The 17,134-nt window shown below is 36.9% G+C and overlaps 2 protein-coding genes across 3 annotated transcripts; one reads left to right on the top strand and one right to left on the bottom strand.

The window, feature by feature from the left end:
* Window positions 1-6,494: 6,494 nt before the first annotated feature.
* Window positions 6,495-14,037, bottom strand: psmb3 (proteasome 20S subunit beta 3). The gene is made up of 6 exons (XM_081380224.1): window positions 13,654-14,037; window positions 12,890-13,074; window positions 12,679-12,786; window positions 8,901-9,078; window positions 8,716-8,810; window positions 6,495-6,670 (listed from the first exon to the last, which is right to left on the bottom strand). The coding sequence occupies exons 1-6, from the start codon at window positions 13,654-13,656 to the stop codon at window positions 6,622-6,624; spliced, it is 618 nt and encodes a 205-aa protein (XP_081236350.1). The 5' UTR covers window positions 13,657-14,037; the 3' UTR covers window positions 6,495-6,621.
* LOC308699426 (uncharacterized protein) lies at window positions 13,800-16,750 on the top strand. Of its 2 annotated transcripts, none has more exons than XM_081380222.1 (4): window positions 13,800-14,153; window positions 14,301-14,439; window positions 14,513-14,600; window positions 16,036-16,750. In XM_081380222.1, exons 1-4 carry the CDS (start codon window positions 14,126-14,128, stop codon window positions 16,588-16,590), a joined length of 810 nt encoding a protein of 269 aa, XP_081236348.1. In that variant the 5' UTR covers window positions 13,800-14,125; the 3' UTR covers window positions 16,591-16,750. The 2 variants fall into 2 exon arrangements, with proteins under 2 accessions (XP_081236348.1, XP_081236349.1); XM_081380223.1 differs by having other exon boundaries at window positions 14,038-14,153; window positions 14,346-14,439; window positions 16,036-16,728.
* Window positions 16,751-17,134: the final 384 nt, after the last annotated feature.

The raw sequence follows: 17,134 nt of genomic DNA, 5'->3' as shown, positions 1-17,134 counted from the left end.
CGCAAAAACAAACAAAAATAACGACTTTATTCCACTTTTCATTTCCTTCTCTCTGGGCCTCGTAGTGTTTTTGCGCTGCGCGTCTGTGTTGCACGTCATCACGCATCACACACATGACTGGCGTCGGCCAATAGTGAGCCTACGTGGTGACGTGTAACACGGACGCGCTTCGCAAAAACACTACGCAAACCAACTAGAGGTCCAGAGAGAAGGAAATGAATAGTGGAATAAAGTCGTTATTTTTGTTTGTTTTTGCGCACAAAAAGTATTCTCGTCGCTTGATATACATAAGATTGAGCCACTGGAGTCACTTGGACTATACTAACGATCTCTTTAATAACTTTTCTGGGCCAGCAAGTTTCGGACACAATAGCAGCCTATGGAGGATTCAGATATGGCTCAGATTTCATCAAAAATATCTTAATTTGTGTTCCGAAGATGAACGAAGGTCTTACGCGGTTGGAACAACATGAGGGTGAGTAATTACTGACAGAATTTTCATTTTTGGGTGAACTAACCCTTTAAGTTGTGTAATTCTTTAACTTGTTCTTTTGGGATAGAAGGTATGCTTTATATTATTAGACTACTTAATTGTTTTGACATTTAATGTTTAAGAAGCTTATTCCAAAGAAATATGTTTGGCTACATTTAAAAACTATATTTTTTGTATTCTGTAGAGGCCATAATTCATACACTATGTGAATGCACTTCTGACTCATGCAAGATACGATCATCATACAGAGGTGTCAAACTCAGCTTTTGGAAGGATACAGTCCTGCAGACCAACCCTAATCTAACAGCAGCTGCCAAAGACCTTGATTAATTGGTTCACTGTTGGAGGTAAAGTCTGCAGGAAGGAGGTCCTCAGGAACAGAGTTTGACATCCCTAATCTTATCCACTGTATTTTGCAATGTGGAAGTAGGATATTTTCTATGAATAATCAAGATTTCTGATTCGTTAGCCACTATTGACAAATATTTTGAAGAATAACAATGTAAACAATGTTTGGAAGCAACGTGACATTAAAATCAGGAGGTTGAGCTTCTTTCATAGATCTTTTCTGATGAATAATAAATAAAATTCCATGAGTCTGAAAAAAACATTTACTTATTACCCAGTTTATTAGTTCCCATGATTCACAAGCACTTATTAAGAACAAAGAGTTTGCCTATATGTGAGATTCATTTTGTTGAAATTGATATCCCATGCATATCTTAAACCAGGAAGAGAGTACAGTTTATGAGAGCTGCCGTATGCAAGAACAGTGCTGCGAGCAATACCAGTTATACCGCTTATAAGAAACGAACAGGTAATGATCTCGGTGTGTTAATTAGCAATCTTCTGAAGAACTACATTGCTTGGCAGATTTTTGTTTGTTATAAATTAATAAATTTGTGTTGCTGTATGCTTATTTTATGAAACATTTGGCAGCTATGTGTAGGAACAATTTGAGAAAATCCCTCTATGATGCTGTTTTAAAGTGATGTTAGAATCGTTAAACTACAGCTTCATGGGGCTAGTTAGGATTTTTTAATGTTTTTAAAAGAAGTCTTGTGCTCACAAGGCTGCATTTATTTTATGAAAAATACAGAGAAAACAAAAATATTGTGAAATATTATTAATATTATAATTATTTAAATATATTTTAAAATTTAATTTATTAAGGTGATGTCAAAACTGAATTTTCAGTAGCCATACTTCAGTGTCACATGATCAATCAGAAATCATTCTACTGATTTCTTCTTACTTTCACTGTTGAAAACAGTTGCACTGCTTAATATTTTTGTGGAAACCATGTTACACTACCATTTTAAAGTTTACCATTTAAAAGTAAGATCTTTTGGTGAATGCTGTTCTTATGAAGGTAATATGATGCCATAAAGAATCACATGCGCAGGGTAAGATTTGTGAAAGTGTAATTAAAATTTGCTTGCACAAGAAAATATTTGTAAAGGCCCTTTCACACTGGATGCGTAACGAAAAAGCGAATAGTTCGTGTGCGAATAATTCGCGTCAAAACCCATCACATGAGCCGCGTAAACACGGTCTCTATCTCTATCTTTGACGATTAGCTTTCTATCCCAAATGTAGTTTAGCCTGCTAGCCTACACAGCACAGGACTATACAACAACTAAAACTATCACACAACATACTCACAGTCGTTATAACCGAGTTGGTTGGCAATGCTACGCCACACAATCATTGTCCTTGTAGTATATGATTGGCTGAAGTCTTTTCTGTCGCCGCAAAAGAAAAAAAAAATCGACATCGAAACGAAAAAAAAATGTCGTTTTTTCGCCGCAGCACATTCGCATTCGGTGTGAAAGCACTCATTACACAAACAGCTGATCAAAAAATAAAACCATCGCGCGAATTATTCGTGCGTAAAAATCGCGTCCAGTGTGAAAGGACCTTAATGGTGTAGGCTAAATCACCTTTCAAGTGTAAGAAAAAAAAATATTTGCAGCATTTTACTGTTATTCGTAAGTGTAATTCATGTATTGTGAAACTGCAACTTCATGCTAACGCAAAATAAATATGATCTGTATTCTTCAGACTTCCATTTTTCCGCGCTTACACTTTTGGCATGTTTTTTTCCGCACAAATACGGCCAAAAGCATTGCAGGCCTGTGAACAGCAATTTGCAAGCGAAAACAACAGTCAGGAACTGCAAAACAGATTGATCACGTAAAACAAACCTTTGTGTAAAAAAATAAACTGTTGCAAATGTCTAAGTTACTTGTTGAGTGCACGGGGCAAAAAAAGTTCCCGAAATAACGTGATTTGATTAAAAGTACCATTTGGGCACCGAGAACGATGCTGAGCCAAAAGAAGATAAAGATGTGTTCTGGCAACTTGCGTGTTTATTGAACCAATCAGATAAGAGTAAATCGAGAGTCAGCGAGAAGCTCATTTGATTGGCTACATGAAGAAGATGGACCCGCCCTCCTCTTCACGCTTTCAAAACTCAATGAGTGAGAGAAACGTGCCAAAACTGTAAGCGCAGCTAAAAGAAAGACGCAACTGCACAAATCAGGTTATTTTGGGAACTTTTTGACCCATGCACACAAGAAGTCATTCAGACATTTGCAACAGTTTATTTTTTTACACAAAGTTTTTTTTTTACGTGATCAATCTATTTTGCAGTTCCTGTTGTTTTCGCTTGCAAATTGCTGTTCACAGGCCTGCAATGCTTTTGGCCGTATTTGTGCGGAAAAAAACGTGGCAAAAGTGTAAGCGCAAAAAAAAAATGGAAGTCAGAAGAATACAGATCGTATTTATTTTGCGTTAGCATGAAGTTGCAGTTTCACAATACATGATATTTTACCTTTTAAAATATATTAGAATAGAAAAGTTATTTAAAAATAATATTTCACAATATTACTGTTTTACTGTATTTTTAATCCAATAAATTCAGCCTTGGTGTGCAGAAGTGACTACCTTCATCTTCATATGTGTATTTGTGTGTGTATTCACATTGATCCATTTCATATATATGGGTGTCACCTCAAACTATTTTATGATACATTTTCTGATCATGTCATGTGATTTATTTAGAGAAGAACCTAAAAGCCTTATAAATAAAAAAAATAAATACATTGAACTCCTGTAACCTTCCATTCACTCTTATCATGTTCCTTTTGTTCTCCCTCTGCAGACCTTTTACACCTCTTACGTGATGTCATTATTATTTTGTTTTATTCTGGCATTAAATCGCTTGCTCAGAATGCCCACCCACTTCTCTTTGAACCAGATATACAGTGAGGAAAATAAGTATTTGAACATCCTGCTATTTTGCAAGTTCTCCCACTTGGAAATCATGGAGGGCTCTGAAATTGTCATCGTAGGTGCATGTCCACTGTGAGAGACATAATCTAAAAAAAAAATCCAGAAATCACAATGTATAATTTTTTAACTATTTATTTGTATGATTCAGCTGCAAATAAGTATTTGAACACCTGTTCATTAGCTAGAATTCTGACCCTCAAAGACCTGTTCGTCTGCCTTTAAAATGTCCACCTCCACTCAATGGTTCTGTACCTCCAAAGTTCTGTAAATTTTCATCGAAACTCCCCTCCGTCCAATCAGATATTAGCCCCGCCAATTCAGCAAGGTACAAACTGCTTTCTACTGTGCGCCTCCCGTATGAACATGCCTCAGGTCGAACTGTGTTGACAAATGAAGCTTTAATCCTTGTACGCTTTCATGTTTATCGAAAAATAGAATGAAATTAAAAAAACTGAACGGCAGTCTACTGTATGAATGAAATGAAATGGTGTTATGTGTGGATTCCTGAGTGAACAACTATTATGGACAAACTTTAATTCAATGGAGTTAACTTGAGGTTTAGGAGCGGGGCCAAGCCTCAACCAATCACCTGACTTCTCGAAACCTTCTTATATCGGGCCGTCCCTTACAGTACTGTTTGTCTAGTTCTCTCAAACTTCTCTTCCCTCTCTCATCCATTCAACCATCTTTACCAACCCGTTCTCTTCCCTTCCAGGTTGTATCAGGGGGTCCTAATCACTCTGCCTACATTTAACTGAGATGGGCCGCCAACACCTGACTACCATCCCTTTCCCCCTTCCTCTTCATCCTCTCCCTATTCATCCCTATCTTTCTTCAAGTAAATAATTCTCCAACATTCATGGTTGTGCCCAGTTCTTGCTCGTGAACTGGCATTTGCTGCGTGACAGTGAGATTGAAGTAAATGGGGCAATCCGTAAGCCTTATAGGCTGTTAAGTAGGCCTAATCGGTTTCAAAAGTATAGCCACATGACATAATGTGCTTGTTAATATGATTTTAGTGTTAAAAAAAACTCACTATGCTTTTCTGTGTAAAGCTATCCAATTTTACAAATTTTTGCAACTGTTTAATCTGTAGAAATATGGTGAATTAATTGACAGACTGTTAATAGGAATCTAATTGATCCGTTTATTTGATTGTTCTAGTTCAGGGTTTTCCAAATGGGGGTTCATGAGGGAACTGCGTGTGGAGTTGATGAAAAGCTAAATAAATGGAATTTGAAATTATATTAATTAATCAACATAATCCTCTAGCTCCTCCCCACTAGACATCCAGTGAGGAGGAGCGAATGCATTCTGGGCCTAATGGGTGGAGCTAGAACATCCAACCACACCCTAACTCTACCCCTCCACCCCATGAGACGTCCAGAGAGGAGGAGCTGGATGTCTTTTGACTGCAGTGAGTAGCCTACCACTTGAAGCTGGGTCGGGCCTGGTTTGAACTTGTATGGGAGACCGCCTGGGCTCTGACAGTTTTCCCTTTATCCTTTCAAATTCAGTTGTTTTATTTATTTTCTTTCATTTTTCTTTCGTTGTAGCAAAGGACAGCTCAGTCTCGTCATTCTTCATTTCCCCTCCAGGGGGCGATCGACAAGCTTTTGTCTCTCTCAGTCTACAACTCAGCGCTTGTTCATTTAACCACTCCTCTTGTCAGCTTCACTTAAAACAGAGGTTCCCAAACTTTTTTTAAGTGTTTTTTTTTTATTGGTTTTATTTTAATATTTATATATATGACTGTGAGTATAGGGCCTATTAATATATTATTATTTTAACTCTAATTCTAAAAATGAAGATATATAATTGTTGTAAATTACAACTGTTCCATTAAAATATATATATATATATATATATATATATATATATATATATATATATATATATATATATATATATATGATAGGTCTAATTATCGGCCTCATAATTATTTGATTTTACACAGCAAGTTTCAATTCTAAAGATCTAGAATTCTACAAGTCTAAAGTTCTTTACTTTCAAACTTTTAGATCTTCGAGCTTATAGAAAACAGAAAAAAAAAGGGTTTCTTTTTTTACGTGAATTGACAACCGAGTCAATTACTTGTAGCTTTTTATAATAAGCTCAGACTCTGGGGTTTTCTCCTGATTGTGTCAAGAAAATATTTAAACTAAGCCTCAGCGTCAGCAACACAGCGCAAAATTAAAACAGCCTGGAAATACTGTTTACTGCAGCTTGCATTGGCCACTCAGTCCAGCCAGCCGATATTGAGATCAGTTTAACACATCCCCTATCACTCACACTACAAGGATTTGCATTCATTTATTGTTGTGCATCTTTTTATATGACTCCATTCTTTTACATGATCTGTGTTTTATTGAGTTTTATCTCAAATAAAGTGGTCAAATGACTGTGATCCCGACGTTTGAGATGAACAACGTCTTGAGACTACACTGGATGTGTCCATGCGACCGCTGCAAATCCATGGCCACGTACACACACTGCAGCTAAATTTGGTTTTCAGTCAGGAGGATAAAACTCCATTATTCATGGCACTATTGTTCTGGGAAAAATCAAATCCCTGTTTATGTGGTAAATCCTTTCTGGTAGTTTGGCATGAATTACCTAATCTGTCCCAATACTAAAAAAAAAAAAAAAAAATCATAGAATTAGACCACTTTTTCTCTCTCTGACCACATAACAAGCAAATGAGTAAATATCAGAAATGTTTATTAAACAATTTAATCTTTCTGTCTCAATTCAATGGAAAGGGGCAAATTCTATTTCAGTACAAAAAAAAAGGGCTCGCAGGACAGGAAACACAGCAGTAGTCGTTTTCTCTAGTCCATTCTGGCCTTCAGGGTGCGTGTGGTTATCTTATCCTTCTCGCTGTGAAATAACCACATACACAAATTAACTCACTGAATTCAACTAGAAATGTAAAAATAAAAACACTTCATAGTCTGAATCTGTACCATGCATTACACTTCACACTTCAAGAGTGTGACTTCAAGAAATCAAACTAAATGAATTACCCCGGGGGTCAAACATTTGGCATAACTAAGATTTTTGATGTTAATAAATAAGTCTCTTATACTCACCATGGCTGCATTTTATTTGATCATATTGTAAAATATTACATTTAAAAAACGTTTTCTATTTGACTTTTTAATTTATTCATTCCTGTGATGGCAAAACTGAATTTTCAGCATCATTACTCCAGTCTTCAGTCACGTGATCCTTCAGAAATCATTCTAATATGCTGATTTAATGCTCAATTATTAATAATGTTTCTTATTATTATCAATGTTGAAAACATTGTTTTGCTCCTTAATATTTTTGTGAAAACTGATTTTTTTTTTTAAGAATTATTTGATGTTTGAATGTGAAAAAGAACAGCATTTATTTGAATTAGTAAAGACATTTATAATGTTATGAAATATATCTGTCACTTGAATTAATTTAATTGTCCTGGTTGAATAAAAATATACATCTTTATTTTAAATCCGTTTTTAACAACAATATAAATATAATAACAAATATAAAGCAACAAACTGTTTTTAACATTGTCAAAAATAAGAAATGCTTCTTGAGCAGCAAATCAGAATATTAGAATGATTTCTGAAGGATCATGTGACAGACTGGAGTAATGTTGTTGAAAATTCAGCTTTGCCATCCCAGTAATACATTTTAATTTTAAATACATTAAAGTAGAAAAGATTTTTTTAAAACTGTATTATTATGTAATTATGTAATATTACGGTTATTACTGTTTTTTATCAAATAAATGCAGCCTTGGAGAGCAGAAGAGACTTCTTTCAAAAACATAACAAATCTTAAAGGGATAGTTCACTTTGAAATTAATTTTTGATATGTTTTAGCTTACCTCAAGCGCATCCAAGATGTAGGTGTCTTTATTTCCGCAGTAGTTTCCATTTTGATATTTTTAGGTCAAACCGTTCTTGTCTGTCAGTCATATAATGCAGGTCTATGGACACTGTTTCAAAACACAAGCACAGAGTCCAAATTAAAACAATTCCCCATCGTCCAAATGAAATAATTCCCCATCATAAGTACACATTGATGGCCTAAGACACGAAACGAGCGGTTTGTGTGAGAAAACGAACAGTATTTATATCGTTGTTATCTCTTGCAAAACAACACACGTCCAAATGATCTGACGACGCGGGCGGGTATAGATATATACATAGATGTCGCCTTGGCTACAGTTTCGTTCCACTGAACTGCAGTAGCGAAGGCGACATCTAGTGTATACATCTATACTCGCCCGCGCGCGGGTATAGATGTATACACTAGATGTCGCTTGGCTACGGTTTCGTTCCTATGAACTGCAGTAGCCAAGGCGACATCTATGAATATATCTATACCCGCCCGCGCCGTCAGATCATTTGGACGTGTGTTGTTTGCAAGAGATAACAACGATATAAATACTGTTCGTTTTCTCACACAAACCGCTCGTTTCGTGTCTTAGGCCATCAATGTGTACTTACGATGGGGAATTGTTTCATTTGGACGATGGGGAATTGTTTTAATTTGGACTCTGTGCTTGTGTTTTGAAACAGTGTCCATAGACCTGCATTATATGACTGACAGACAAGAACGGTCTGACCTAAAAATATCAAAATTGAAACTACTGCGGAAACAAAGACACCTACATCTTGGATGGCCTTGAGGTAAGCTAAAACATATCAAAAATTAATTTCAAAGTGAACTATCCCTTTAAATATTCCAAACCCTTGACCCCCAGTGTATACAGTGAATAAAATAATTTAATAACTTAGTCTTAATGTTTTAAGTTCAGTAAAAATATGACAATCTTCACATAATGCGTTTTGTGTAGTTTAAAGTGAGTTGATTAAAAGTGAATGATTTTCATACTATAACTACAGTTGATGTTTTGATGATACACTTACATGACATGAACAACGACTCCCATTCCAGACACTGCGTCTCTGTCAACAGCGTTCAGCATGGCCTGTGAGATGGTCTCAAACAAATCGTCCGGTTTCTAGAGAACACAATCAACAGCATCGTCTATGAGACTACCAGTCTAGGTCATAAACTAGCCTTCATGTCCAACCTATTCTATTCCACCTACCATGTCAGGTTCCCATAGCGACTCACACATGCCGTACATCTGCTCTGAGCAAGTACCGCTCACAACAAAGTCTTCTGTTACCATTGGGCATCCAATAAGATCAAGGGAGCAGATGAAGGGTTCGAAGGTCTTTGGGTCTAGACCAGCAATCACAGGCTCAATATAGTACGGCCCAAACCTGAGAGAGGGACATGAAGGGTTGGAATTATGTAGACAGTGTGCATGGGAATGTTATTTCAGAGAAAGACAAAGGTGTTAAAAATTACATATCAGGACAGTGTGTCCTGTTCCCTGTTCCTGGAAGCACACCAACAGCACACATTTCCCAACTCTTCCTAATCAAACACACCTGATTCAACCCATCAGCTCCTTAGCAGAAATGAAACGGATGGATCAGACAAAATGTGTACTGTTGGTGTGCATCCGGAGACAGGGTTGGAAGCACTGGAAGGACACAGCTGTCTTAGCATCTTAGATTACGGACATTGCAGTTTATTGCTCTGACCACATCTACAGCATGTTCACACAGGTGATCAGGGACCCTGGACATCTTTCTTCAGGTGTTTTTCAGTAGAAAGGACTCTTTAGTGTCTTAAGCTATTGTAATTGCCTATTATCACCTGTAAACTGTTAGTGTCTTATGGACCGTTCCACAGGTGCATGTGCAATAATTGTTTATGGCTCACTGAACAAGTGCGAAAAATATAGTTTAAACCCTTTCCATTAAAGATCTGAAAAGCTTATTTGGATTTGACAAAAAATACAGTGTCCTAATAAAGGGATTTTTTAAAGCTTTTTTTTTACATTTATATATATATATTTTTTATACATGTATGTCAAAATCAGCTAAGGAGTAATAATAAACAAATGGGTTTAAATAAAATATTTTTGTTATAAGAGACAATAAAAACAACTTTGTAAATCAAAACCACTCCTTTCCTGGTAAAAAAAATAAATAAAAAATAATACTAATTACCTTGATTTTCAAAAGTCTGTGACAGTTGAATGTAACATTTCAGTGTCTGAGTAACGTGTAATTTATTTAAGCCACAAAATACACTTAATTCCGTAAAATAAGTATAATTAACTAAACGAAAAGCATTTCAACCATCTCCAGCACGTTTTATAATTACCCAAAATTCAAACATGGTTCTTTCCTTGCGCACGTTATCATGTCCGTCAAAAACTGGTGATCTTCATACAGCTCTGGGCGAGGTGAACTGTATATTTAAAGGAGTCATAACCTGCAATTTTCACTTTTCCACGAGAATCAATGTATGTTATGATTGCCTAACGATTATACACTGGCCGGGAAGCCGATATTTAAAAGTGAAGCGTTTGTTTACCTCAGGGTAAATAAACCAGCGCACGTGCACGCGCACTCAAATACGAGATTTTGATTTCAGCCCCGTCTTGACGTCAAGACGGGGCAGGATATCCCATATATGGACACCGCAAACCTATGCCGCGGGAAGCCCGCCCCTCTCCCCCTCATATTCAGTTCAGTCGAGAAAGATGGAGAAACGAGTACACACCTGAGTTGCTCTGTGGTTGACTGCCACAAACAACATGTAAATGTGTTTTTTCTACCAAAAACGGACCAAACTATCAGGGACCAGTGGATGAAATTCATTTTTAATGACGCTGTCCCAACAACCCTTTCAACTGGCTTACCGTTAGGAGTCTGCGCTAAACAGTTCACACAGGAATCATACACAAATTTGGGGCAATATCAGGCGAAGTTGGCCTCGAAGCTCTGTTTGGAAAAAGGTGCAATTCCAACCATCAGAGACTTGCCTGAAATTGAAACGGTAAGACTGAGTTTTTATTGCTCTACTGTGTGTAACAAACAGCAGCTAACTGCTAATGCGGCTATTGTATGCTAGCGGGAGTATTAGCTTCGAGGTAAACATGGGGAATGGCTGCTAATGTTACTTTGCAAACAACAAATGACTGAGATCATCATGAATTCGGCTATTGTATATTGATTGCCTAACGCTTATATATGAGGCGCCGTCTAGTTTGTGTGTGTGTGTGTGCTCGAGTCTTATACGAGTATGTGCGAGAGTTTGTGTGTGTGTGCTCGCGTCTCATATGAGTATGTACGTGGAGAGTTCATATACATGTATGTGTGACTACTTAGTATGTATGCAAGCGTGACAGTGCGTGAATGAAGTTTGATTTAAGCCCTAAACAGCACCTCATACTTATACACTGGCCGGGAAGCCGGTCGCGGCCAGGTCAGGTTCATTCATAACTTGCGCCATGATGTCATTTTGTAATGATATGCTAAAGCGTCACCTGCGGTGTCAACCCCCCTCCTTCCTGCCAACAATCAACGCGCCCCTCATTTGCATTATTAAAATGACCGTCCACGACAGCCAAAATATCGCATCAGATCTCGCGAGACAATAATGCCTTCAGAAATAAGGGTCTGAGGAGCTCTGTGTTTTATTTTTTTTCCACTTTTCTTTTTTAGAAGGGCCTGAAAGACTATAATACAGCAGTAGGTATCCAAGGTAATACTAGGTTATGACTCCTTTAAGGAATTCTACGAGCATCTCTACAGATCAGAGGTGGGAGCGGAAAAACAACCTGGTATTGGATTTCTGTCAAAACTAAATCTCCCTCACCTAAATGATGAGCAGCACATTTTCTCGATTCTCCAACAGAGTTGAAAGAACTAAAGGAGTCTCTAGAGTCAATGAAAACGGGGTAAGGCTCCTGGTCTGGACGGTTTACCCCCGGGGCTGTGTTTGGTGTTATGGGATCTAATTGGACCACGACTCCTTAAACTCTGCAATAGATACAGGTCGTTTCCACAGAGGTCAAAATACTAGTGCCCTTATCTTACTGGTTCTGAAAAAAGGGAAGAATTCCCATTGCTGTTCAAGCTATAGGCGATTTCTTTAATTAGTACGGATACCAAGGTATATGCTGAAGTTTTAGCCCAACGTTTAGGAACAGTCGCCAGCTCCCTAATCTACTATGACCAAACAGGATTTCTCACGGGACATTTTGCTATGGATAACGAACGACGGCGTCTGAAAATTATTGACGCATCCGACCTGGCTAACGAACAACGCGCTATCCTCTCACTAGAGGCCGAGAAAGCCCTCGACCGGGTCGAGTGGACATACCTATTGTCTGTTTTAACTTGTTTTGTCTTTGGCTCTCGCTTTATTCACATGATCCAGATTTTATATACTAACTCCTGCACGGGTATCAACAGGTTTATGCTTTTCAAGAGCATTTCAGTTGAGTAGAGGCACAAGACAAGGGTGCCCATTATCACCATTGCTATTTGCAATTTCATTAGAGCCTCTGGCGCAGGCAATTCGTCAGGATCACAAAATCTCCCCTGTCACTAAAGGCGGTTCCAAACATTACATTTCTCTTTTTGCGGATGATATCTTACTGTATAAGTCTAACTTTTCCACTTCTCTCCCTTAATGTCTTAGAATATTTAAAGATTTTAGCAATGTGAGTGGCTACAAAATTAACTGGGAAAAATCTGTATTGATGCCCTTGTCAGCATCAGCCAATACTGCATTAGTGTCCTCCTCGATTCCAATTAGCAAGACATTTAAATATTTAGGAAGTCAGATTTTTCCCACATTGCAGGATATTGGCAAACAAAATAATAGTTGTTTATTTACTGCTATTCAGTGTTTTGTTCATTGAATGCATTTGCTGTTGACCTACATTTTCCAGCAAATAGTTTTTGCATTTGGTGCAAATTAACTGTAGCTAGCAAGAAAATAAGTGCATTTTTTACCTCCTCTCATACAGAAGATTGGACACCATGCTCATGAAGGTCTTCGGCTTGATCTGACGACCTTCCTTCAGCTCATACAAGTTCAAGCGGAACTTCAGCCTTTGAGATCTAAAATAAAAGGGAAAGGTAAAAGCCAAAAAGTATTAAAGATCAAATCACAAGTGTTGTTTAAAATCATACATTTATAATGCATCTAAAATTGTATTCTTACACTGTCTGTACATCTGTGGCAAGACCTGCCAGTCCGATGTAGAGTCGATCTCCCATGGGGAATAACTTCTGGAAGTCTGTGGTAACCAGCTGTGCCTGGATGCCAAACCTCCGGTCTGATGCTATTGCCACACATTCCTTTCCCCGCATCGCCATGACAGCACCTCCATTATATGACATAATAGACTATAGGCAGAAGACAGTAAGACTAAAATTAAGAAAATGCAACTTACATACACTCATATACATTTTTCAAATAGTTATTATATAGAATTAAATACTAAAATAGTTTCGATCAAATAATATTGTACCACTAGGAACACAGCAATTGTTATCCAATTACACATCTTGTGAAATGTTTATAAATGATCATATTTGATAAAAAAAAGTTAAAATACTGAATTTCCCTTCTAATACCGATACAATTATGAAAGTTATGATATATAGCACGTCTATGCATGATTAATCCACCATCCATATTTGGCCCAGGCAGCCAAGTGCAACTGTTAGTTTCGTTTTAAACATGACTAGGGAATAATAATAATAATTCAGCATAATAGCACTCACTCGATATAACTAAAGCGTACTGTGCGTGTGGAATGCTCATATATATATACAAAAATACTTAGGATTTATAGTTTGCAGGTTAGGATACATTATTTTATAACAACTTCCAGTAAAGATGAGAAGGCAAATGAGCTACAGTGCTAATAAATACGATCGCATTCATCAAACGCAATTATTTCTTCAAACGTGTTCACTTACCATGATGACAAATGTAAAGCAAGCAATAATACGAAGAACTATTTGAAAGATTTGATTATGTTATGCAGAAAATATAGCTGCAGACCGGGTAACACACGGTGACTACACACTTTCTTTCAAGCGTTGCTAGTTGTTCCTGCTCGCGTGAGTCGCGTCACTTCCTACAGTCGCAACCACTACAGCGCCCCTGCTGGAGAAAATCCTCAGCTGATGTCTCATTAAACCACGTTTCTCCTTACTTTGACATTAACCGTATACATAATTCAAATCGTTTTCGAATCGTGCCCATGTAACATATTATATAGCTTTTTTGAATTGTGATTTGTTTGAAATCAGTCACGGAAAACAACAACCAACTAAACCAAGCCTGTTGCAATTGACGATAGGGGGCGCTAATGCTGTAATTCATTCTCACCCACACGAGAGAAAGAACAGCAGAAGAAAACAATGCTAAACAAAACAAACAAATAAAATGGGTTCGGAAGAAGGAGTCTTTAAATGCAAGTAGCACGTTTTTTATGTCAAAATGTATCGGTTTGTGATTAGCCTGATTTATTTACTTCCAAAAAACCGTAATGCTTCAACAATAACAACATGCTGATATCATGAAATTGTCAATGTATGTGATCAATTCCCCTTTCAAGTAGTGGTAAAAGGCAAACTATCGTTACCAGTCGTCTCTATGCATTTAGGGACTGATGCCAACACGGCAGATCTGATTGTGTGGAGAGTCAGAAACAACAGTCTGTTTACAGGCAGAAGAAATGCAGCCATTAAAGCCTTTGAGTGAGTGAACTTTACTGAGTGCTATCATGCCGCCTTCTTGCTTATTTGATGCTGTTGATCTGTCCATCTGCAGGCTGTATGTGAAAGAGAAACAGCTGGAAGGGAAAGTGACCCCTGCATGGGTTCGAAAGAAGTGGGAGAATCTAAAACAAAAGTATAAGGTGATGACATGCTTTACATTTATTAGCTTGTTTGCAAGTCACATGTCTGCACTGCAGAAATCAATTAAATAGGCTACAATAGAAATACTAATGAATTACTCTGCTTGAAGGTAACTGTTAAATGACATGACATTTTTGTCTGGATGGGTGTGAAGTCAAAGATTTCAGGGTACAACTGTCCCGAAGAAAAAAACTTTATTGATATGAAAAAATGATTGATAAGAAAATCTAATTAAAAAAAAAAATAGTTCTTCATTGCTTATTTGTATTTTAGAAAGTTTGCCAAATCAAAATCATGAGGTACAACCACAACCAAACATGCAAATATAAATAAATAAATAAATAAATATACATTAAATTATGTAATAGAGTGTTAGTGTCAAGGTCAGTAATTCTCTTAAGAGAAGAAGGTAAGGTTCGTAGTTTTGCTTATAAAATGTCATGTGCTTTAAGTCCCTCTATTTATTAATTTATATATATATATATATATATATATATAATCCATGATAATTGCAAAAATTATAAAATATGTAGCCTAAGCTATAAAAAAAAATAAAAAAAACATTTAAACATATAACAATATATCGTATCACAATATATCGCAATACAATAATGCATTGTGGATAGTGAAAATATGTATTGTGTATAGTTTTTAGAGGAAAAAATTCAAGTTTTCAGTTTTATTGTCAGTACTACATTCAACCACTATATATAATGTTGAATATAATGTATAATAATGCAATTGCTGAATATTTGTGGGTCCTGATAATGCCAAATGTCTTATGTTACCAATAAAAAGTGCCTTACATTATTTTAAACATATCTAGTCAGTATTTTTAGCTTCAGAATCATGAATATTTTTATTCTGGTGTCACCATTGTCCTGTGCATTGGGTTACCAGCACCAAGTCCAAGGCTATTCATTTACACTCCCAATGTAATACCAAATTTAGCATTTTAATTGACAGTGCATTTTTTGTTCACCTTTTACCATGTCTTGGAGTATCGCAAAAAATATCGAATCGTGATATGTATCGAATCGTGACATGAGGGTATCGTTACACCCCTTTTTTCTCATTCAAGATGCAAGGAAAACATCTTAAACATGACTGATAAATTGAAACCTTTCTTGAAAATTATATAAAAGAATCAGACGAATCAGCACCCACATAATATGGACAACTGATGGGAAGATGGTTAGAATGTCTCAATTTAAATATATTATTGTTATTTAATGACTTTTAAAGTCAAAAATAGGCAGGTGCTCTGAATTCTGCAAACAAATTTTTGGCAACAAACTTTGCATCAATATTATCTTAAAATAATTTAAGAAAGTTTTTCAAAACCATATGAAACCAACATGAATACAAAGAGCACATTTCTAATAACACGGTACATGTACCTGCAATTCATTTGTCTTTGATTATTTATTGCAGGACCTCAAAAGCCTCAGTATGGTGGGAGGAGACACAGCAGTTGCAACCTGGAAGTGGTATGCTATCATGGATGGTGCACTGAGTGGCGAGATCCCCCTCAACCATTTCATCAAGCCGGACCAAGTGTCCTCATTTGCTCAGGACGCTCCTCCCATCAAGCAGAGAAAGGAAGAGGATTGGTTGATAATCCTGCGGGAGATGGAGAGGAGACAGGAGGAACGAGAGAGGCAAGCGGCGGAGAGGGAGGATGAGAGAGACAGACGGGCTGCAGCGAGAGAAGAAGAGCGAGACCGACGGGCTGCAGAGAGAGAGGTGGAAAGAGATCGAAGGGCTGCAGAGAGAGAAGAAATGAGAGAGGGACAGGCGCTGGAGAGGGAGGAGAGGAGGGAACGGGAAATGTTTGCCAGAGAGGACCGGTGGGAGAAAGAGATGCTGGCTAGAGAAGAACGACATGAAAGGGAATGGAGAGAAAGAGAGGAGAGGAGAGAAAGAGAAGCTGACGCTAGAGATGAAAGGCTCTTTAAAGTCCTCGAGACATTTGTGGCCAACAAGTAAAACTTACTGATAGATACATTCCAAGAATCGCCTATTTTCTGCTAATAAACTGTTTTGCATTGCCATGATGTGTCTAGTTCTTTTGAATAATAAAAAAAGGTAAAACTTTACTATAAGGTTACATTAGTTAACACAAACTAATCATGAACTGCACTTCTACAGCATTTATTAATCGTTGTTAATGTTAATTTCACATTTACTAGTACATTATTAAAATCAAAATTTGTATTTGTTAACATTAGTCAATGCACTGTGAAGTAACATGAACAAACAATTAACAACTGTATAAAATGAACAAAGATGAACATATACAGTAACAAATGTATGGTTCACGGTTAGTTCATGTTAGTTAACACATTAACAAATGAAACCTTGTTGTAGTGTTACCAAAAAGTCAGTATTACTCTTTCACAAATCCAACAAATAAAATTAATTTAGTAATTATACTAATTAAAATAAACCAACATGTCATGATTCAAATTTTTATTATTGAACAAATCGAACAGATAGCAACACATTAGACGAAAACACAATATACCCACGA

Source organism: Scardinius erythrophthalmus (genome assembly GCF_964197995.2).
Source record: "Scardinius erythrophthalmus genome assembly, chromosome: 12".
Classification (NCBI taxonomy): Eukaryota; Metazoa; Chordata; class Actinopteri; order Cypriniformes; family Leuciscidae; genus Scardinius; species Scardinius erythrophthalmus.
This window is presented reverse-complemented; position numbering and strand designations above follow the sequence as displayed.